Here is a 24,545-nt window from a genome sequence, read left to right on the forward strand (position 1 = left end):
TTCCGGTTCTCAAAGTCCTGATTCGATTCAATTTAGCCTCAGACAGTCAGAAATATTATAATTCTGATCATTTATCAGTACTGATACATGTGAGACTTCATCAGAATTGTGAACATCACAGCAGATGCCTTTGTGTGAAAGTTACTGAGAATAAAACAGAAAAACATGAAGGAGATTTTCCTGGTCTGGCTTTTTATAGCAGATAACCATAAAAATATTCTGCAATTTTGCATAATTTTAAGAAGTTTAAATTTCTTCAGTATTGAACAGCAGAAATTAGGCTTTCTTGTCTGAGGTCATTTAAGTGAAAAAAGAAAAAGACAGCGCTGTAAACAACGGTAGACTGGTGGGTAATAAGCGAATGAATTTTTTTTTTTTTTTTTCACACAGGTGCGACCAAATATTTATTTTTAGTCGCACCACTGAAAAGTTTGGTCGCACTCTAGAGCCCTGAATTGGGTAAAGAATATAAAATTGAAGTAATGGGAGCACGCTTGCTAGAACGAGATAGTAGTCTGACTAATGCATTTTGTATAGATTGGAGGTGAGAAAGGGATGATTTGTCCAAGCTGGTAAACAGGACATTACAAGAATCTAAATGCGATGACACAAATGCATGAACAATTTTTCCTTAAATGAAAGAAACAGGAACAAGACAAAGACTTTACTGCGAGTCAAGGCCCAGAGAAGAATCAAATATTACTGCAAGATATCAAATATTTGACTTAGCAGAAGGACAGTAAGAAGCAAGAACCTGACTGATTTTGGTACTTCCTTCTGTAAGCAATAATGTTATACATTATTACTTACAGAAGGAAAAACAACAACAACACAGAAATAACTCATTAATTTCAATGAAAAAACCTTATAAATAATTTGACAGTATGAGACCCAGTATTGAGGGACTACAGCAGCTCAATATAATTTTTATCTGAAAAAAGGTACTACTTAAGTTTAGATTTGTATATGAAGAAACACTACAATTGTAATTTATTAGTGTTATATGGTATACATAGAGTGATAAAAGTCCCTTTCACTCACCACTGATGCAACATCGTCTCCAGAGCCCATAACAGACCTGATCAATAACACCACAGCCATGCCAGCTGTGCTCTGGACAGACTGGATGAACTCCTCTAAAGACAGGAAGAAGAACAGAGTAGAGACAAATCAATGAAAAAAAAATGTATTCCATGTTTATAAATCAATTAAGCTTTACCTGCATAGCTACAGTGTGTGTGTGTGCGTCCATAAACTACAGCAGTGATGATGCCTTCACTGGTGTTGTGATAACTTTGTTCAGTAGAACAGAGGCTGCTTGAGCTAAATGTTAGAATCCTATGATGGTTTTTTTGCACACGCGGCCCTGAATACACACAAACATCAACAGTGTCACTTTCTCTCATTGTTCTGAATTGCACTACGAACACCCTCTCTATGTTAGTCCTTGCTGTGACTGAAATCAAGAAAGAAAACGCACTATTAAAGGTTCGCTTCAGCCTGTTTGCATCACAACTGAACTTGTTTCACGGTGTTACATCCTGGGAGGCTGTGGGAATGTGTGGGCGTGGTGTTGTCTCCTCCCTCTCCTCCTCCTTCGTTCTGGCCCCTCCCTCTGCCCCTGCCTTCTCCTTTAGGTCACACCTGCTGCTCATCTGCTCTCGTTACAACCAATTACCCTCAGGGGTGATATAAGCTGGAGAAGAGCAGTGTGGAAGAGGAGGGAGAGGTTTCTGGTGGATTTCCTTTGTGCTGGTCAGAGTGTGCTACTGGCTTAGGTGTAGGACAGCCTGCTGCGTGTGGCCAGCCGTCTGGTGTGTGGCTCTTTGTGAGTAGTGCTTAACTGAGCAGTGATTGCCCATGAGTGACGGCAGCCTTCATTAGTTTGTGTGGCCTGCCTGGATATTGTTTGCTAGCAGCGTTGCTGTCTCTTTCTGTTGAAGCCTTATTGTTGCTTCCTTTGTTGAAGTGGTCATTACCACTTTGGGTTAACCTCCCTGATTTCTCATTAAAGCAGCGGTGCTGTCTCCTTTTGTTGTTGCCATTTATATGATTATTGAGGTGTTTGCCTACAATAAAGATCTATTTTATATTACATACCTCTGCCTGGTGTTCTTTTCATTCCACCTGGATCTAACTGTTACTGTCCCCCACCCTCATCGCCTAGCTTTTAAGTGGGGACGTAACACACGGATTGTTGGAAACAGTATTTGATTAGTTCATCAACCTGCCCAAAGTACTTTTCTGAGCCTGGATCCTGAGTTATACCAAATCCTGATAATATCACAGGGAACAGTTGCCACATTCAGGGTGGGAGAGGGAACAGGGTCACATGGACACCATAGTGTGTGTGGTCAAAGCTAGAAGGTAGAACTGGGATCTGTATCCTCCCTCCCACTGAAATCTACACCTGTGACACAAAATGAATACCTAAAATCTAAGTGAAAAGGTCTTGGATTCAGTGACTGATGAGGACAGCTGCCTGTTTTCCAGTGAGATGACGGTGGATCTGCATGTTTGCTTCCAGCTGTTTGTTCTCTGCTCGTCTTGTTAATTCCTAACTTTCTTACCATCAGTGAGGATGTGTATGTAGCAGCCCAAGAGGTCACCCAGTGTGTCCTGCAGCCTGCAGCAGTCCTGTTGGGCCTGTAAAACCACGCTGATCGTGTCCTGAGACCTCTGGACGACCAGCATGGAGGTCTTCACTGCAGCTAGACAGGACTGCATCAGCTGAGCCTGGGCAATGTGGCGTCCTACAAGACCACTGGGAAAACAGCAGAGGGCAACAGAGGCACACAATTTGATACAAATACAAGGCTGGTAAGATTTTCTCATGTATCAATGTTTACACAGAGGATATAAACCTACAAAATATTGAAATCAATGAGCACCAGCTAGAGTCCAATCAATGAAAGAGACTGGAAGTGTGATTTGAGGGATAAGAGCATGCCTCCATACCTGTTTTGATGAAGGTATTCACTCAGCGCCTTGTGAAGGAACTGCAAAACTACACAAGAGAAGAGGACTCAACGGGATGAGATTGAGACATTAGCTTTCCTCAAAAATACATGAAGTTAAAGCAGGTTAAAATAAGGTGGATACTAACCTTCCGGTAATAGTTTGTTAATGCAGCTCTCACCTGTAGATGTACAATTTTGCCGTGATTGGTACTTATTTATAGCACATGAACTGTTGTTTGATATTAGCAGTGATCACACAAAGAGCAAAAGTAACCACTAACCGAGAGGGAAGCCATCCAGACAGGCAGTGATGGAGTCGACGATGTGGGGATACCGGTCTGAATACGTGCTGGAAAGACAATCAGACAAGCAACCAGCCAAGCAGCTCACAGTCTGCTCCTGAAGCCAAGCTGGTACTGAACCCAAGGCACTGAGAAGTGCAACACAGACAAGTTATTTATCTGAGGGCCTCAGAATTGACGAAGAACAAACAGACACATAAGAGAAAAGATAAATCAGCTACTATGGCCTCTTTACATCTTCTCCCTTAAAACCACAAATAAACAGCTGCTCAGGCTCAGCTTGTCCACAAATGAATATAAAAGAAAATGAAGCATATGTCTACCTTGCAATGGCTCTTCGGAGGGGGTTCTTGGACTGCAGGGAGGTGTAGACCACAGCTAGCGTGTGTAGACAAGCATCTAAAAGAACTCCGCCCATTTGCTCATCACTCAGTGCCTCCAGCTGGGACCCTGCCTGATGAAGTATGGAAAACAAACAAACATTAAAACCTGGAGAAGTGAAAACATTTATGATCTCATTTACAGTGGTACCTATCAAAGGGTGGGATGAATCGGGCAGCAAGTGAACAGCTGAGGTCTTGGAAGCAGGAAACATGGGACGTGTAAGTATCGGAGAGACCGACATACGCTGATCTCACACGTCTGTTCCACTTTACCACTTACTAGACCTAAACGATCTGCAGCTAACATCTTGCTTGGATATCTTAGTCTTAGTTGCATTGAATGCTCAAGCAGAGTAGAAAAGCACTATATAAGAACCAGTCCATTTATCACACTATTCATACCGTTCTATACCAGACAGACCTTTTTAACCAGCTGGATCTGCTGCACCGGCTCTGTCAGCTCCAAACAGGACTGCAGGGTTTGGGCAACCTGCCTGACTCCATCTTCTCCTCCATCAACCGAGAGGGATGCTGGGAAAAGGTCAAAATAAATATTATAAGACATGCGTAACATCCAATGAAGGGTACACACTGTGACTGCTCTACCTGCAATGTATGATGAGACTTATTTACTGTTATAATAACTTTTTAGGCACAGTTATTTGTACTTTTACTCCCTTACCTAACAGCTTGTGCAGTTTCTCCTCATCCAGCGCCACAGCCTCCACTTTGGAAGTCTTCTTTTTCACTACCATGGCTCTGCCTCTGTGTGAGGAGCAAACATACAAACATAATTTAGAAACAACCAAACAAAATAGGAGCTTATTTACTGCTTGAAATTCTTGCTGCTAGATGTTAGCCAACTACTGCTAGCTGCTCGAGACTGAATACACGTGCAAAATGAAAGGCAAGACCGATACAACAAACCCTCAAACAACAAAACAACAAACCGCGGCTTTACTAGAGCAGCTCTACACGCCCGCAAAATTAAATGTAAAAAGCATTTAACTCTGTTCAGCATGAGCTTTACTCACTTGAGCCCTTCAGCTTCAGCTGGTAGCTGTGAATAGTGTCAAGCAGCACTAAAACCTCTTACTTCCGAAACGTTTTTTCAGAATAAAACACCCATTAAATATCGTGCCCAATAAAACAAACAAAATAAAGCTTATATGTGACCTTTAGCAATATTTTTGTTTTTATTTAAATGTAAAAATCAAAATTTTGACTTTCAGACTCTGAATGTGTACTTTTATGTCAGCAAACTTTTACTTTGACACCAAACCTTTTAAGCTTTCTATGGTGTTGTCGCATGCCTGACGCTCATGGGGCCATGCCGCACATAGTAGACGTCACTTCCGACAAAATGTCTGAGCCCGCCCTCAGAAACTGAGCTACCCGAGAAGTGGCGCTCGGGATTTTTATTGGTGGATGACACACGTCAATCAAAGGCAGACGTTCCTTTCCGGCGCGGCTGAGCAACTCCTACCTAGTTTTTGATTGGACGTTTTTGATGAAGCCACACCTTTAAAAAAAACGCCAGCCCTTCGCCAACTTTGCCCGAGAAGCGCAATGAAAACCTCTGGGAAAGACAGAAATTCATCGTTTTAAGCCATGAATTAGCATTTTCTTCAGAGGAATAACAGCAGATAAAGAAGCGCTGGACTCGACATGACGTGAAGCTCCTCGTAAAGTGTCTTTACATTAATATTATTAAGGGTAAGTCGATGAAAATGGATGGTTTTAATTATTAGGAAATGAATTATCTATTTTAATAACGGTTTAGCAGCAATGTGCATTAACAGTCATGTCAAATTGATAATAACTTAAATAGACTAATGAATTTTGTTTATCAGCACTAATAAAACCATTTTTTGTAGGGAAATGAAGAAATGCTATTTATGTATTTAATTAATAGCTGTTTAAAAAAAAAGATAAGTTTAACTTTTAATATTTGAAAGTCACCCCGCATTAACGTACTCACAAACCAAATGTTTAAAATATCCCTTAGAAAGTGTTCTACCACAGACATTGTTGCACCTCATCACCTCGGTTTTCTTGACTGCTACAAACTGTTTTGAGTCTCTTCAGAAATACTTGGGAAAGTAGATGGACTGTTAGTCGGGGAAACTGGGCAAGTCACAGCCGTCTTTACTCAGTCACAGGATGAGCTTTCTGACAAATCAAACAGCTACTCTGTGAGAAAACATGCTGTTTGGCTTTAGGTTTTGGGGTTCATGTGCTCAAAGTAACAGTATGTTTTTATTTCTCATCTTGAAAAGTTTTTTTAAAAACCTTGTGCAACAACTACCATATGTAATAATTGTTGATTGTTTAATAATAGTAATAATTGTTTGGTAAAATAACACAAACCTGAAACTAAACTCAGAACTGTTGAGGCTCAATTTGGGGCTCAAGTTGTTTTGATGAGAGTATACAGGATGAACCCCTTTTTTAATAATTTACAAAATCTTTTTTTTATAATATTTTCAAACGAAGGAAGAAAATAAGAAAGAAATTCCTAGTCCAAGACAGAAATTAGGAATGTTTGAAAGAAGAAGGTTAGAGCTCAGACAGCTGTAGTGAAATGTGTGAGGTGCAACAAACTAGCACATGATGCTGACATTTAAGGGATGGCATAAGGGGATCAGTTTGGTTAGTCAGATACAGGTGGTGTTAATGAGTAAACATGGTCATTTATTTGACTTTGGTTTTTAATAAGAGGAAAAATACCTCAATATTCAAATAGGTTAGTGTTCGTGATAATATTGGACGTATTTGAACTCTATTTGAATAATGTAACTGTCTGCAGCTCTGCTTTAAATTAGCATGACATATATTCCCTGGTGACTTTGTTAGGTACACCTGTTTGATATCTAATCAGCTAATCAAATGGCAGTAAATCGGTATATTTAGGCATGTAGACATGGTCAAGATAGCCTGCTGAAGTTCAATGGTGATTCAAATGAGGCATGAGCTCATGTCAAAGGTCAGAGGAAAAGACCAGACTGCTCTGAGCTGATATTAGGGCAACAGTAACTCTAATAACCGCTCGTTACAACCAGGGTGTGCAGAAGAGCATCTCCGAATCCACAACACATCCAGCCTTGAATGTTACAGCAGTGGAAGACTACTAAGGGTGCCACTTGTATCAGATTATCAGACAGGAAACAGAGGCTGTAATGAAAATGGATCACCAGAACTGGAAAATAGAAAGAAAAAAAAACATTGTCTGGTCTGAATACGTTTGGGGATTTTCTTACCGATTATTGAGCATGCATCAACACATTGTCTGGTCTGATTTGTTTCAATTTCCACTGCCGCAGGGTTAGAATTTGTTATAACAAGCATGAAAACTTGGATCCACCCTGCCTTGTAGCAACTGTTCAGGCTGGTGCTGGTGGTGTATTGGTCTGGAGGACATTTTGACCACAGTGTGCATATCTCCTGATGGCTACTTCCAGCAGGATAACGCACCAATGTCACGAATCTCAAATCATCTCTAACTGAGAAGTGAGGTAGCTCACTGCACTGAAATAGTGTCCACAGTCAAGAGAGCTCCTTTAGGAAGAGGTGGAAAGAACAGGAGGTTGACATCATAGATGTGCAACCAACAAATCTGCAGCAGCTGTGCAATGCTGGGGCTTGATTCAAACACTTTGTAGAATCTATGCAATAAGGCGGTTGTGATGGGAACAGGTGGTCCAAGCCAACAAGCAAGATGTAGATGTAAGTGACGTATCAGTGTATATACCTCTGAAACGTGTTACGCTCAGCTGATAAGTTTTTTAAACAGTCAAAAGATTTTATTCCATCAGAGTCAATTTGATGTCCTGTAAACCTTTATTTATAAAAACAGAATAACTTCATCAGCACACCACATCCAAATGAGTCCCGATTGTGTCTGTGTGTGCTGATTCTGACTTTGACCAACAGGAAGTCTGAGAGAAAGATTGCAAAAGAAAACACTGGGAGCCGGGCTTTAGGGGTCATTTTTGCTTTAAGATCATGAGTGCTCCAATATCGCAAATAATGACTAATATTCTAATAGGATGTTGTTTATTTACCTTCAATATGTAACCAGCTGAAGGGTGGTGTTGTAGCTAAACAGAAACATTTTGAATATTACAACTGCTATAAAAACACCAAGTGTCAAATTCCAGCATATTTAATGAGATAGCAGCGGATAAATGTGTGATACGTGAAATGTAAATTTAGAATACAAAGCATTTCTTAACGTTTATAGCTTTGTCATATTAAACTCCATCCCCTCAGTCCCTCGTGCTGTTTTGTTTTGTGGAGTGAGACTCGTTTTATTCCTTTCCCCTCGTCAGTGTTTACCACAGCAAACAGGCAGCAGAAATAAGCCTGTGGAAACTACTTTATGGCCTTCCTCCACACATGCTTGTAGTCTCTTTGCGAGGAGGCCAGGCTGGTAATGAGAGGTTATTACTAGGAAGAGAGAAACCCAGGCTTTCTATCCAACATCACAGACGCTCTCTCTCTGCTGCCTGTTTTCCTACATTAGTCGTGGAAAATGTGATACAAGTGTCTTTTGGGGAGGGTGTCGAGGTGTTTTGGACTAATAGAGCTGTTTTCCTGTTTGTGAGTGATACGCCCACTGCCCACACTGGTCCAGCTGGGCTACACCCTGGAATATTTCAGGTGCTGCCTGGCTGGTGCCAACACATCTGGTCAACAACAAGCCTCCTGACCATTTTCTTTCATGTCTGTGTTTCTTCATCTGCTATTATGGAGATAATGTAAAAATGTTAAATGTCTGCACAAAAATGTTTTGCTACGCATACTGTACTGTATATACACTCTGTGTCTCACTGCTTAGGGTATTTTTCAGAGGGATATGGCGGAGGGGGAGGAGGCGATGAGCCAAGAGGACTGGAAGGAGAAGTGTGTGGTCCTGGAAGCACTGCTCATGAAGTTCAGAGTGCAGATCATCAAGATCCGAGAGCTCACAGCAGACAAGGTTGGCTTGAGTACATTCATCTTTGCGAGATAACCCCGGTCAAAGGAACAGGTGCAAAGCTATTTTGCAAGAAAAGCTATGCTGATGATTGACAGGCAGATACAGTTTGTTGTATCTGAAAGAGCAGAGACGTGACGCCAATACCGAATTACGGCAATGCTGAAAATGCTGTCATATGGAAATGATACGGTAAAATATCCCAGCTGGCCATCATCGGTCCAACAAACAGAGACTGGCTGTCTTTTAGCAGATGTGTGTATGCGGCACGCGAATGACATTTTCAGAGAAAACTCCCTTAATTGGGATTAATTTGGTTTTAAAGCTGAAGGATGAGCTCGTCAGTGAACGAATACTCCAAATATGATCACAGACTGTATTGTGACAGATTACATTTTTTGTAGTGTTGAATTGTCCAGAAGGCAGACCAATGCAATACCAAAATAAAGAGGACGAAAAGGAAAGAAAAAAGCGACTGTCAGTTGACTCGGCTACAGCCAATATCCAGTCGCCTAACCTAACTGGAATTTGTTTGAAGATAATGCTGAATTAAAACACACATTACTAATAAAACACTGGATCCAATGATTATCCTTTTCCCATGGGTGGCTTGTGTATCTTGTAGTATTACACTCAACACTTAGCAGACTTTGACCTCTCCTTCAAGACCAATTTGAAGGTCAGAGTGATAAAAACAGCATGTAGAGCTGTTAATTCTATGTGTCTTGCTGCCATTGTTTATTATTAACAACATTTAGAGAAAGATACAGGTATATGGGGATTCTAAATATCACATTATAGTTTGCTTCCAACTCTCCTGTCACATTTGACTCCTGAACTCACTTTTACATCGCTGCCTTTTTTAAGTTTACCCCAAAATGTGTTACATCTTTAAGGAAAGTATTGTCAGGAAAAAGAGAAAGAGCTGCCTCATCTCGTCTTGCTTTGACTTCTGTAGTAGCCTCTGCTCTGGTGTTACCTCGTCATCAGTTGGCCGACTGCAGCTAGTCCAAAACGCTGCAGCATGGCTCCTAACTGGCACACGCAAGTGAGATCATATATCTTCTATACTTGCATCATTACCTGGCAGCCAATCAGCTCTTGAATTGAGTTTAAGATCTTAACACTTGTTTTTAAGACGTTGCATGGACCAGCCCCTACATATCTTGCTGATCTCCTAACCTGGTATTCTCCCCCAAGATCCTTGAGGTATGCAGACCAAATGCTTTTGGTTGTCCCTAGGTCCAGACTAAAACACAGAGGAGACCAGACATTTGCCGTGACTGCCCCCAAACTGTGGAATACATTGCCTTTGCATATCAGGTCCTCCCCGACAGTGGATACTTTTAAAATCCGTCTAAAGACCCATTTTTATTCTCTGGCTTTTGATTCATCATTAGTTTGTTACCATTATTCTTTCTATGATTGTATTCTCTTCTAAAACACTATTCTGTTTTTCTTTTATGTCCTCTGCTTTGTCCATTTTGTTGTACAGTACTTTGGTCAACACTTGATGTTTTTAAACAAGTGCTATATAAATAAATTTAAACTTGAACTTAAACTTAAACTTGAACTAGTTAGTTAGAAGTAAATTGTCCAGTTCTTTCAGAATCAGAGATTATGCAAACAAACTTATGTTCAAGGGCAACAGACAAAGGAAGTGGTGCTGCTTTGACACACTATAACAAATGATCTCTGGGAAAGGGAAGAAGGTCCTCGCATGTATGGGAAGATGATGCGCATTCTCAAACTGAGTGGTGGTGTGTCTGGTGGGCACAGAACGGGCCGTCCCTCCCAGCTGGCCGACACTGGGCAGGCCCAAACTGCTCAGTGGCCTAGATCTGAAGCGGCTCTCCAGGGATGCTGATTAGAGCTCTAATGTAAACAGCAGTCTGACCACAGGGCTGCGCTACGAAGTGCATGATGGGATTGACCCAGCTCCAGTCAATTACAGACTCAAAGTAAGCTCAGCTGGACAGCAAAACAAACTCCCGGAGAGACTTGGAAGAGAGATTGGCTTCGGTGGGTTTTTGCAGCCCACGTAGCACATGTGAAAGTCTCTGCCGTGTATTTTTGGCTCTATCCATCCTGTTTGACAGGTTTACGGCCTTTTTCCACTCAGCAGTAGAAAACACACTGTTAAACACACCATAACACGCACTGTGTTTTTCTTCTTTGGTGTGTTTACTCAATCCTAGCTCTGCTCTTTGGAGGTTACATGCCGTGTAAAAACAAAATATAAGGTGAAATCAGGGAGATGAATCCACCTGACAGAAATTTTGAAAAATTGAGGAAATTGTAGTAAAGTTAGAAATCATCCATCACTCAGTTTTATTAACTGCTTATCTAACTGAGGGTCACAGGAGGGCTGGAGCCTACCCACAGACAGGCCGGCGGTTTGTCAAAGGGGGGTCAAAATGCTTTTTTAAGTTACCTCATGGATCAATTTAATCAATCGGAAGCTTCCACTGACTTATTTTTTGCTACGTAGCCACACGGAGGAATTTTACAGGGGATTTGTTAAGCTTTTTCTTATTTTTTTAACTATTTCTCTAGTTGTCTCGTCCCCTTCAGCCTCAGTTCTGTTAGGAAGCCAGTTCTGAGAACAGAAGCAGACTTGGTCTTGGTCTTGATGGGGACGACAGAGGCAGCTGTAGTGTGTAATCTTGGCAGACATCAACAAAGCCTTTATCCTGCATTAAACTGTTGCTCAGCACCCTGTAATATTTGGTCAGTATGACTGCTCTAAATCTGATGAAGAATAGCAGTAATCCTTAAGTCTTGACTGCACACCAAAGATGACTGATGTCATTTCCCAAGGATCCAGAGTTCAGTCAGAGTTCAGCAGCATTTCTAGAAACACCAACACAAATAATGATATTGAGGAAAAAAAATAAACCCTAAAGCACATGTTAGTATTCAAGTAAAGCCAAATAAGTTTAATCTGAACAAACAAATATGATTCTTAATCATCCTTTAAAATTCCCAGTCTCATTCAGATCCCTTTTAAGCACTTATTTTATTTGATAAAAAGTTTAAGCGCAGTCCAAATGCTGTGTACGCGTACTGTGTAATGTGTTCTGACTTTGCTCATGTGGCTTTGTTGTGTAATGACCGGTGAACATGTTTTCACTGACCTCGTAATGCTCTGAGCTCATCACGTTAACATCCAGACCCCTGCTGATGTGTTTTTCTCTGCTGTGGCTCCCACCGCCTCAGCCCGAGCTTGTTGTTTTTAAAGCCGTGTGGGGGCGGATGCACGTCACTGCAAAATCCCCCTAATATCGCTTCACAGAGGTAGACTCATAAACCAGTGAGGAGTGGGTTTAAAAGAATTAATTAGGAGCAGTGATTCATTCTACATTTCAGATTCCCAAATAACTGGTGCTAAAAAAAACTGTTTACTGTTTCCGATGTATTGATGGCACTGCAGCATGTGCAAAAAGGCAGATCGCAGGTTGTGGCATATAACCCTGAAAGAGGTAAAATGCTGGTAATACTGTAAGATCTAGAAAGTGCTGTTCCTGAAAAAGGTTCAACAAACTATGAGATTATTCCATCAAACTCTGAGCTGAGTTAGTTCACTCAACCCCGAGTATGAGCTGAGCGTGCGTGATTCACTCTGGCAATGGATAAAAAAAAAAGAGGGGAGTCTCCATTTTAATCCAGCCGACCAACATCAGTGGATGTCCATGTGGACTGTGATATTTATGTTATGTTATAATTTAATTAGACTGGACCTCTCTGTCATCAGTAAAACATATGACCCTTTTATATTGTCCGTAATCACCATTTATCCAACTTCAGTGGGAATCATTAGACGGAGCCCGAATCCTAATTTTATATTTGACAGAATCTGAGAATAAAAATATGGAGAAACAGGTCAGATACAGTTTAGTTATGGACCTGAAATATGCGTTAGAAGCTCTGTTCGACATCATTTAATAGCCATGTTTCAATGTGTGGACACTTTTTCATATGAAGTGCAGTCAGAATACAGTTAAACTGTCTGCAGCCTGCTTTGTGGTTATAAAAATGCAAGGTACAAAAAGAACTCCTGCTTAACTGGGATTTCAGTGTTTGTACAAAAGTAAACTTTTGCAAATGAATGTGCTTTGATACTTTATGGACAATGAGATAAAACCGAGTGTCAGTCAGTCGCTGCAACAGCAGCAGGATGGGCGGAGCCAGAGAGAAACAGTCTGTTACCCCGGTAACTGAACCAAAGTTTAACTTTGACGCTGAACTTTAGAAAAGAGAAACGGACCAAAATCTACAGCTGAATTAACACTAACAAAGACGGGAAAAATGGCAATGGAGAAAACTACAAGCACAGAACGCCACATTCAGAGCAACCTTCAAATAAAACAGGAAACACATGGAAACGAGACAACAGCAGGGTCAGTGGCTCGTGTTTATTACTGTATCGAAATGTTCACGCAGATCCAGCTGCAGAACATTCAGGCTTGAGTCAGAGCAGACGCTGTGCTGGATTGCTCCGGGTCAGTGTAATACGACAGGCCGTCCGTATCAACACGCAAACAGAATGAAAATTTGTAGAGGAAGGGTTAAGGGGTCAGAATGACCATTTTTGGGAGAGGAATGCAGGAGTAATAGGAAAGGGATTCAAGACACAAAGGAAGAGGAAAACTAAGGAGCCATGGATAATTACATCTGCAGTGGGTACAATATATGTCCATTTTTTATTTTATATTTATTTTTCCTTTTTGTTATAGTTTTTATTATTGATCAACCATCAATATGTTGCAGTTTCTTGTGTTTCTTATTGTAGGTTTCCTCCCTCTTTTTTGCAGAATTACCTTGAAAGAGGATAACGAAGGTTTTGAATTTGCCGTTCCACAAAACTGGAGCATGAAATGAATTGACGGCAGTCTGGGTAGACTTGGCAAATTACTGAAATCCTAGAAAGCCTGTATGAGGTGACTGAGAGGGAAAACGGGGGAGGAAGAAAAAAAATGAAGCCTTGTGTAAGGATTGAACTGCCCAGGGGAGGAAATACCCAGTTTAGAGTGTGTGTGTGTGTGTGTGTGTGTGTGTGTGTGTGTGTGTGTGTGTGTGTGTGTGTGTGTGTGTGTGTGTGTGTGTGTGTGTGTGTGTGTGTGTGTGTACAGATATTTGGATTTGGGAGGCATGTTAGTTTTGGCCAGCGGGGTCTCTCAGCTGTAACAGTAGGCTACACATCTCCTTATGAAGACAAAGCGACCATGTGTGTTACATTTTCTATATATCAGCCTTCACCCTCCTTTTTTTTTTTAAAGTAATGCATTCATTCACTTCTTCTCTTGTGTCCATGTGCCTGTGTGTCTGTCTCAGGAGAGATTCTCAACCTCCCTATAAAGTTTTGGAAAAGAAAAAGACAGGATGCTAAATGTTAAAATGAAGTAGCGATAAAATCAAAACAGACAGGAGGTGAAATTAGTGGTCAAAGTTAGGGAGGTGTGGCCACTTGACTGGCACATGCCCCAGCTTCACCAATTCAGACCTTGAAAATGGGCCTGTTGGCTGTTTGGAGCGTTTTAATTATATTATCTGACAAGTTATTTGTGTGGTGCTGTAAGCACGGCCGGATCCGGAGTAACAAAGAGTATGTTTGCGTCAGACGTGTTAGGATATCAAAGATAATACATAAACACACACATATTATGTTGCCACAGTATATGGGTCCATATTCTGATTTGGCACAGGTTCCTGCCAGATCCCCTTCCTGACACAGTCCTCCCATTTATCCAGGCTTGGATAGTCGGATAAATGTGTTATCCTCCAAACCATTGTTTCCATGGCTTTATGTGATTGTCTTTGTGGATTCCCTTCTTCTCTTTTAATTACAGTTAAGACCATTGTTTGTTATTTCAGATGCTATTCTTTCTGTTAGTATTTGTGTGTCTGTAGTCCCACATGGGATATCTGGTCACCCTAAACACATCCCCTCCAAGATGTTTATGTTTAGATTTTGATATTTGACACTTTAATATTTTATCTGTCTGTTACTTAACATTATTTAAAGGTACAGCTGAGTATTTCCCAGCTGCTGTTAAACAGCTTGAATCTCTCAAGCTCCAAGAATATTCAGTGTTCACTTTGGTCTTCTGGATGTAGTTCTTGTCCAGAAACGTATATTTTTGGTCCTTGTTGTGTTTGCAGACAAAGTGAGAACTCAGTGTTTTGCTGACTGCTTGAGGTTTCATTTCAAAATATTTTAAAATATCCTTTTTGCCGAATGATTTCTTCGACCTTGACAAGATTTCCACATCATTGCACAGCAGTGGTTTCTGCTATGGCTCTATAAAAAGGTCAGTGTTTGAGCGGGCGAATACTATCGACCCTCGAAAATGTTATCTGATAACTTTATTCAAAAGAAAACATCATTGTGGGGCCCAAAATGCTAATTTTAATGCCTCAAAATGCAGATTTGAGACACCAATCAGTGATGTGATATGAGAGAAAGTGTCTCAGTTTAAGCACCGCGCACAAAGCTTTCCGCTCCTTCTTTGCTACACATAAACATCCGCTTGCAGTTTTAGTCTCTGGCTGCCCAGTCACAGCCACATAGATGCCTACGGCTAACCATAACATTTTCAAACAGATGTTGCTTTTCCTCATGCGTGTCCGTCTCCACTTTGCACGTGCTGGGGTTCTGTTTTTTGGACAGCTATGGTATGTGCCTGCCCCAGAGTGTGCCAAAGGAACTAGAGTTTATTGTTAGATTGTAAGGGAAGCCCAACTGGCATTGCTATATTTTTTTAAATCATATATCTATTGTTACAGTGGTGGATCCTCATAGTAAATGTGGTCAAAGTTTCATATAATGAGGTCAAACTCTGTTCAAGTAATTCCTGTGGCCCAAAAGCTGCATACTGCACGCTCTAATAGGTCTGTTTCAGAGGCTTTTCCTGCTCTTCGGTCTGTTTGAGGTCACAGAGAGCTAAAGAACTAACATGGCCATCTCACACACACACACAGCTCTGACTGGGAGCACAGAAGCCCCACCCGCCTGATCAGAAGAAAATGGCTTGAAGTGAAGCAGAAGCTAAAACAGCTGATTTCAGACTTTGTGTGAACTGCCAGAACCATTCAAATAATAATTAAGATTATTCTGAACTGACTGTCATGAAATGAACGTTCTAGATCCCCTATGAAATGTAAAATATATGTCCTTACTTAGTTGCTTGTACTTAATCTGTCAATAAAAGTCTTTGTCAGCGTTAGCCCCCGGTGCAAGTTACCATACTTGGTGTAAGTCTGTGGTGTTAAACCTGTTTTAACTGTAAGGTAAGCACTGTGGGTCGCAGCCTACAGAAAGAGGCTTTGTGAGCTGGCTGTCTGGCCTGCGGATGGAGTGGTGGGGGAGGGATGGATGGATGGAGCGAGTTCAGGGGGAGGTTGGCCACAGGGCGTCAGTTGTGGAATTCCAGGAATGGAAGTTGAACTGGATTTCAGATTTTGCATTTGGACGGGGAGTCGACTGCAGAGGTGATAGACCTGAGGCTGAGGGAGAGCACAGAGATCACGTGTAGGTGAGCGCCAGGGCCGGACGCGATGAAGCGGCAATAGCAGTGCTCGTATTGTGCCTGAATACAAAGAGAGTAGCAAGGCGTTACTCTTATCCCGTCCTAAGTGAGCTGTACAGGATGTGACACACACACGCCCAGGTTGGGTTCATCCTATATATAACATCATGAAGCAAACACACACTTACTCGAATGCTCTGATACGCAGCAGTTAATGTGTTTAAGCCTTTGTATACACTGTTAAGTGGTGTGTGCGTAAAAGTCCATGTGCGTGTCGACTCCAGCTGTAGCCTACAGTATACATGGCCTGTAATTAACATGGCGTGCTCAGCCAGATGCTATATCTGTCATTGAGAGAGGCACATGTGGTCGGTCGTTTGTGGTACAGCAGAGGATCTATATAGGGAAGAGAAAGACTGTGCATTTGTGTGTGATACGCATTGACCTTTATTCGTGTCTGCTCTTCATCGCAATGTGCTTTTTCCTGTAGTAAAAGTAATCCTTAAAAGTAATGCTTCTGAGGTTCACAGGGACAGCAGCAGTAGGTGAAGAAAAGTCTGCAGCATCTGTGTTATTGTTGGATTCATCACAGTTTGTCAGTTTTATCAGGACAAAATAGATCTTCAAAAACCAGATGTGCAAAAGCTCTACCTCAACTGTCCAAATACTGAGTTGAATACACCCACAGCCTTTTTCCATATGTGGAAACGCAGTGACATAATCCTATAAATTCTTCTTCCTAGAATCCGCTTCTGTGAAATGTTGTTCAAATGTCAGGTGGAACAGCGGTTGTGTAAAAGGCCTCGCTTCCACTTTGGTCCAGAAAACGTTGCGCGGTGGAAACAGTGTGGGTGTCTGGCAGGGTGTGGCTTCCCGGCTTTGGCCTGAGCTTGGTCCACTTCTTCTGGTCTCTACAAGTGAACAGAAGCAGGGAAAACTGGAGCTCAGCCATGCCTGTCTCCAGGCTAAAAACAGATGTCGCTCTTCACAGCGGTTTCCATCAAGTTTGGATATGGCAGCTACTAATTTAAGTGCTAATTTGTCGATTTCTACGGAGTAACATAAGACAAGGAGCTATTCACAGCGCATAGCTGATGTGACACACGAGTGTGTGAGCTGGCTGCAAATAGAATGATACTTTATTAGACTTTTAAAGGAAGAAATCATTTTTGATTAACATAAAAGCAACTGATACATTTTCCTCAAAAAATATAAAAATTTTAATAATTGTAAAACATATTTTTTAAGCGAGTGATGGAGACATCTAAGTCCTTCAAGAAAACTTACATTGCAATCCATACAGTATTAGAAGGATGTTCAGCACACAGAAACCCCGTTCATTGTTCCTGTGAACAGATAAAATTGCCTCAACTTTACCCCACAAAAAATGTTTTTTGCATGTTCCCACTGTGTCTGTGTGGGTTTTCTCCAGGTCCTCTAGTTTCCTCCCACATGGAGTTAGTGGGGTTGGTGATAATAAATTTCCCGTAGGTGTGAATGTGAGTGGGAATGGTTGTCTCTCTGTGTTAGCCCTGTGACAGACTGGTGGCCTGTCCAGGGTTTACCCCACCTCCTGCCCTATGGTTGCCGTGCAACCTTAAATTCGATAAGCAGAAGATAATGGATGGAAAGTGATGCCAGTCCATTCTCTTTGTTATTATTAATAAAAAGGAGCAGTGGTGTACATGTACTATACACCACATGTTAATTACAGATTAATTTTTTTAAATGCATTTTGTATATATGTGGACATGTCGAGGAATATTTTTGCCATGGTGGTTGCTACGCAGACAGTTTCCATCTATAATCCTGCATATTTTCCTGCTCTAAGCTTCTGAGGTTGGAGAGTTTCCTCAGAAGACAGTGGTTCCTACTAGAGATGGACTGATCCGATATTACGTATCGGTCCGATACTGACCTAAATTACTGGATCGGATATCGGAGAAAAATAAAAAATGTAATCCGATCCATTAAATATCACGAAAGCACCTCACAAAACTTGCAACACGCCGTAACTCACCTCAGAACGTTAGCATGTCGGAGCAGTATGCATCACGTGATAGAGCGGCTGTGGCATGCGGGACCTGTGGTCTGGATAGCATGTGGAGCTTCGCTAGCAACCTGGCATTTCATCTCCGACAAAGTTATCCCCGAGAGAAGTAAAGCAAGTGTGTAAGTCCATCTCTGAATGTTTGTAAAGCATTCCTGCGTTAAGCTTAACGAGCGACTGCCTCTCGCTCTCCGGCTGCTACTTCAATCCTGAAACTGCTTAAATGATCAGCTGATCGGCTTTTCTGTCGTGAGTCCGTCTTTGTTTTTGGCCCACTTTGCACCAGAAAGAGGAAACCAGCGGCTGAACAACAGCAGCACGTTTAAGCTTGATAAGCTGTTGTTAGAATTTATTTAATATTACTTTCTACACCAGGATCTTTTTCTACGTAGCTGACGCTGGTAACTGTGCAGGGGCGGATCTAGCAAAGTTTAGCCAGGGGGGCCGATAGGGCATTAACTGGGAAAAGGGGGCACAAAGACATACTTTTCTTTCTTATTCTCATTTAAAATGAGCTTTTAATAAGCTTTTAATAAATAATTATCTGACACCCAAAGTTTTAATTTGATGTAAAATGAATAGAAGTCAATTACTGTATATAGTGACTATTAAGTCTAATATATATACCCTAGTAAGCTATAGTACATTTTCCTTTGGGAAGGTACCATCTGTGCAGTCTGCAATTTTGTTGAAGAAAGATGTTGAATCTATTTAATATTTCTTGAAAAATAATTGATTTCTGTGCATTTTTTTCACACTTCATCAAATTAAGGTTGATTACGTTGATTAAGCATCATGAAGTGGAGCGTGAGGGGTGGTTCCCTATTTTTTATTTATTTATTTTTGTTGTTGCTGGGAGTTGGAACCCTATTAGTTAGGTTGCTTAATATTTACGCTAAGTACTCTTTAAAATACCAGAATAGGGAGGATGGTGTAGGTTTAAGTTTATTAGATTGATCAGTATTGCTGAACTATGAAATATTTTTTTTGTATACAGGTATAACAGAATAGCTTTAGTGTAGTTGTTGTTTTAAACTTGAGTATGAACTTGCAGACTTGCAAAATGCAGCAAGATATTTTAAAAAACAGTTTTGTTGATTAAAAAACACTATATCGGATTCATATCGGTATCGGCAGATATCCAAATTTATGATATCGGTATCGGACATAAAAAAGTGGTATCGTGCCATCTCTAGTTCCTACGCTGCTTCCGGCACTCTGAGCTGAGGAATTTCAGAGGAATGTTGTTCATCAAGTCATCCCTCTGTCTCGCTGCTCATTCCCACAGGTTTTTTTTAAATCTCATGTCTGTGTGTGTGTGTGTGCGTGTGTTTAATCCGTGTGACCTTTTGCTGTTGTTTTAGCACACTCCTGCTAGCTTCCACATGTAGTGCTGTGATCTTAGCACACAAAGGGCTACTTGTAACATTGGCACCTCATCACCATTATGTAATGGTTAAAGGCGCTATATGCAGCACTTCTACAGCCATGAAAAGACTTTATAACAATGTTGTAAACAAATTAATCCATCCCTAGCCTCCCAGTTACAAGTTCATGAATGAATGAATGAATGAATTGAAATTTATTTCAGTCAACAACAACAGATTATAATTTTACATAAAAGTACTCAAACAGAAACCGAAAAAGGAATAGGCTGAAGCCTTATGGCTTATACTTATCCTATCCCTTACCCCCATAGAAATAATCAAATCCTTAACCAAGAAAATAAATAACATTGATAAATAAGTTGTATAACAGTTTGAAAAGAAATCAATGATAAATCAACACAAAAAATTTTTTAACAAACCAAATTTCTATAACCTTGTATAATACTAATTTTTAAAATCTTCCTGAAGAATGACAAAGAAAAACACATCTTCAGTTCATCATTAAGTCCATTCCATAATTTCACTCCCAAAACTGACACACATCTATACTTAACATTGGTTCTCACTTTAGGCATTTCAAACTTATAAGACCCCCTTAAATCATATTTTCCATCTCTTAGTTGAAACATACTTAAAATACAAATTGGAACATTCTTTTTCATCACACGATATATCATTTCTAAAGTTTTAGAATATATAATGTCCATGAATTTTAACATAGATGATCCTACAAAAAACTGGTTGGTGGACTCCCTATATCCAACTTTATTTATTATTCTAATAGCTCTTTTTTGCAATTTAAATATTGAATCCAAATATGTTTTGTATGTGTTCCCCCAAATTTCTGCACAGTAGGTCATATAAGGCAAACAAAGGGAAGTATACAATAAATAAAGGCAGTTCTTATTCAAAAAATCTCTTGTTTTATAAAGAATAGAAATAGACTTGGATAATTTTCGTTTCACATGTTTTATGTGGGGCTTCCAACAAAGTTTATCATCAATAATTACTCCTAAAAATTTTGTCTCATATACTCTTTCAATTTCAACATTATTTAAATTCAATTTTACTTTAATATTACTTTTACTACCCCCAAATAACATAAATTTTGTTTTACTTTCATTCAATGATAGTTTATTAATTACAAACCATCTATTTAACTTCATGAGTTCTGTTTCCACTGTTTTCAGTAATTTCTTTATGTCTTTTCCAGAGCAAAATAAGTTTGTATCATCAGCAAACATCACATATTTTAAAGTATCACTGGCTGTACAAATATCATTTATATAAAGTGAAAATAACTTGGGTCCCAAAACAGATCCTTGCGGAACTCCACAAGTTACTTTTCTAAGTTTAGATTTCATGTTATTATTACTCACATATTGGAACCTATTATTCAAGTAACTATTTAACCAAAATTGTACAACACCTCTTAAACCATACCTTTCACACTTCCGTAAAAGTAAAGAATGATCTATCGTATCAAAGGCTTTACGTTAATCAATGAACACACCTATTCCAAACTGTTTTTCATCCACAGCCGTTGCAATATTTTCAATAAATTCCATCACAGCTAGAGATGTTGAGCGATTTCTTCTGAACCCATACTGATGATCATTCAATAAATCATATTTATCAATAAAAGAATCTAGTTTGTTGATGTTTTTCAAGAATCTTTGAAAACTGAGGCAGTAAAGATACCGGTCTATAGTTTGACACAATCTGTTTATCACCAGTTTTATATAGTGGGATCACTTTGGCAATTTTCATTTTATCTGGAAAAATTCCAGTTTGAAATGATTTGTTACAAATATACAGTGGGGCAAAAAAGTATTTAGTCAGCCACCGATTGTGCAAGTTCCCCCACCTAAAATGATGACAGAGGTCAGTAATTTGCACCAGAGGTACACTTCAACTGTGAGAGACAGAATGTGAAAAAAAAATCCATGAATCCACATGGTAGGATTTGTAAAGAATTTATTCGTAAATCAGGGTGGAAAATAAGTATTTGGTCACCTCAAACAAGGAAAATCTCTGGCTCTCACAGACCTGTAACGTCCTCTGTAAGAAGCTTTTCTGTCCCCCACTCGTTACCTGTATGAATGGCACCTGTTTGAACTCATCATCTGTATAAAAGACACCTGTCCACAGCCTCAAACAGTCAGACTCCAAACTCCGCCATGGCCAAGACCAAAGAGCTTTCGAAGGACACCAGGAAAAGTATTGTAGACCTGCACCAGACTGGGAAGAGTGAATCTACAATAGGCAAGCAGCTTGGTGTGAAAAAATCAACTGTGGGAGCAATCATCAGAAAATGGAAGACATACAAGACCACTGATAATCTCCCTCGATCTGGGGCTCCACGCAAGATCTCATCCCGTGGGGTCAAAATGATCATGAGAACGGTGAGCAAAGATCCCAGAACCACACGGGGGGACCTGGTGAATGACCTGCAGAGAGCTGGGACCAAAGTAACAAAGGTCACCATCAGTAACACACTACAACGGCAGGGAATCAAATCCCGCAGTGCCAGACGTGTTCCGCTGCTGAAGCCAGTGCATGTCCAGGCCCGTCTGAAGTTTGCCAGAGAGCACATGGATGATACAGCAGAGGATTGGGAGAATGTCATGTGGTCAGATGAAACCAAAGTAGAACTTTTTGGTATAAACTCAACTCGTCGTGTTTGGAGGAAGAAGAATACTGAGTTGCATCCCAAGAACACCATACCTACTGTGAAGCATGGGGGTGGAAACATCATGCTATGGGTCTGTTTTTCTGCCAAGGGGACAGGACGACTGATCCGTGTTAAGGACAGAATGAATGGGGCCATGTATCGTGAGATTTTGAGCCAAAACCTCCTTCCATCAGTGAGAACTTTGAAGATGAAACGAGGCTGGGTCTTCCAACATGACAATGATCCAAAACACACCGCCCGGGCAACAAAGGAGTGGCTCCGTAAGAAGCATTTGAAAGTCCTGGAGTGGCCTAGCCAGTCTCCAGACCTCAACCCCATAGAAAATCTGTGGCGGGAGTTGAAAGTCCGTGTTGCTCGGCGACAGCCCCAAAACATCACTGCTCTCGAGAAGATCTGCATGGAGGAATGGGCCAAAATACCAGCTACTGTGTGTGCAAACCTGGTAAAGACCTATAGTAAACGTTTGACCTCTGTTATTGCCAACAAAGGTTATGTTACAAAGTATTGAGTTGTATTTTTGTTATTGACCAAATACTTATTTTCCACCCTGATTTACGAATAAATTCTTTACAAATCCTACCATGTGGATTCATGGATTTTTTTTTCACATTCTGTCTCTCACAGTTGAAGTGTACCTCTGGTGCAAATTACTGACCTCTGTCATCATTTTAGGTGGGGGAACTTGCACAATCGGTGGCTGACTAAATACTTTTTTGCCCCACTGTATGTTAACGGCTGAAGGACACTATGAAGAACTTCTTAAATTAGCGACATGTCAAGGTCGTCACAATCCGTGGATTTTTTACTCTTGAATTTACTCACCACTTCTACAATGTCACTCTCACAGACTCCACTAAGAAACATTGAGTTACATTTACAAGAAGTAGAATCTACTTCATCATTTCCTCCTGGTACAGAAATCTCTTTTGCCAAGTTGGGACCTACATTAACAAAGTAATCATTAAATTCATTAAGTATGCTCTCAGTATTCTCAATCACTACATTACCTCTTGTTACAATACGTGTTGGAGAACATGTATTATGTTGATTTTTTATTATCCTATTTAATACACTCCAGGTAGCCTTAATATTACTTTTGTGTTTTTGAAGCAGCTGTTCATAATATCTTTTCTTTTCGTATCGCATAATAGATGTTAATTTATTTCGATATTTCTTATATTTGTCTTCATTTTCCTTTGTTCTATGTGTCAAAAAAAATCCTGTATAACCTATTTTTATTTTTACGGGCTCTTTCCAGACCTTGTGTAAACCATGGTTTTTTCTTTTTATAATTTTTAGAAAACTTTTTAATTGGACAATGGCTGTCATAGATTGACAAAAATATATCCAAAAACGCATTGTATGCATCATTAGTGTCTTCCACATAAACTTTTTGCCAGTCATAATTTTCTAAGTCTGTTTTAAAAGCCGCAATTTGTTCTGGTGTTTTTATTCTACCACTGTAATCCATTTGCTTTTCCTCTTGAAAATGAAGTTGATTGTTCATTTCAAACACTGAAAAGACAGGCAAGTGATCACTTACATCTGTGACTAACAGTCCACTATGTATCTTGCCGTTTATCTTATTGACAAAAATATTGTCGATCAAAGTGGCACTATCCATCGTTATTCTGCTCGGCTTTAGAATCAACGGATGGAATCCAAAACTAAGCATTGTATCAATAAATTCTGAAGTCTTATTATGGTCGTTTGCCTTCAATAGATCAATGTTAAAATCACCACAAAAAAAAGTCACCTTCTCCTTGTGTTTTTCCAATATTACAGAAATTTCTTTAGTAAACTGATCTATACAGGATGCAGGTGTACGATAAATGCAGCTAACTAATATGTTTTTCGAGCTTTCAACCTGAATTTCAATGGTTAAACATTCCATCAAGTTATCAATCACAGCAGTCATATTGTTAACAACTTTACATTTAAGATGTGAAAAAACAAACATAGCAACACCTCCTCCTCTTCTATTCTTCCTATTTTGCCAAAACATTTCATAGCCCTCTAGTCCATCTTGCAATTCTTCGTCGTCATTCAACCATGTTTCTGAAATTGCTACCACTGCAAACTTATTTTGGAATTGATCAAGATACGCTTTGATTTTAGAAAAATTACTGTAAAGACTCCGACTGTTAAAGTGGATTAATGAAAAACCTTTTATCTTGGGATCCAACTCTTCCCCATTATAATATTCACATGTCATATCAACATTCTGATAGAGGTGGATATCTGGATCAATACTATTGTC

The 24,545-nt window shown here is 40.1% G+C and overlaps 2 protein-coding genes across 4 annotated transcripts in view; one reads left to right on the forward strand and one right to left on the reverse strand.

Moving 5' to 3' along the window:
- The window catches only part of thada (THADA armadillo repeat containing), a 124,783-nt gene extending 120,056 nt beyond the window's left edge, over window positions 1-4,727 (reverse strand). Inside the window, exons 1-9 of the mRNA XM_080868565.1 lie at window positions 4,680-4,727; window positions 4,328-4,410; window positions 4,067-4,176; window positions 3,586-3,716; window positions 3,242-3,390; window positions 3,107-3,139; window positions 2,959-3,007; window positions 2,571-2,764; window positions 1,042-1,136 (exon numbers count right to left, since the gene is read on the reverse strand). Coding sequence (XP_080724691.1) covers window positions 1,042-1,136; window positions 2,571-2,764; window positions 2,959-3,007; window positions 3,107-3,139; window positions 3,242-3,390; window positions 3,586-3,716; window positions 4,067-4,176; window positions 4,328-4,400 — 834 coding nt within the window. The 5' untranslated portion in view covers window positions 4,401-4,410; window positions 4,680-4,727. The remainder of the gene's footprint in view (window positions 1-1,041; window positions 1,137-2,570; window positions 2,765-2,958; window positions 3,008-3,106; window positions 3,140-3,241; window positions 3,391-3,585; window positions 3,717-4,066; window positions 4,177-4,327; window positions 4,411-4,679) is intronic.
- Window positions 4,728-5,154: 427 nt separating this feature from the next.
- Window positions 5,155-24,545, forward strand: part of plekhh2 (pleckstrin homology domain containing, family H (with MyTH4 domain) member 2) — a 41,062-nt gene continuing 21,671 nt past the window's right edge. Inside the window, exons 1-2 of one of the 3 annotated variants that reach the window (XM_080868818.1) lie at window positions 5,155-5,361; window positions 8,486-8,626. In XM_080868818.1, the coding sequence (XP_080724944.1) occupies window positions 8,504-8,626 (123 nt within the window). In that variant the 5' untranslated portion in view covers window positions 5,155-5,361; window positions 8,486-8,503. Of the gene's footprint in view, window positions 5,362-8,485; window positions 8,627-18,189; window positions 18,325-24,545 lie in introns of those variants that run through there. The other 2 variants (XM_080868819.1, XM_080868820.1) reach the window with 2 other exon arrangements.

The sequence above is a fragment of the Rhamphochromis sp. 'chilingali' genome, assembly GCF_963969265.1.
Source record: "Rhamphochromis sp. 'chilingali' genome assembly, chromosome: 20".
Taxonomy (NCBI): Eukaryota; Metazoa; Chordata; class Actinopteri; order Cichliformes; family Cichlidae; genus Rhamphochromis; species Rhamphochromis sp. 'chilingali'.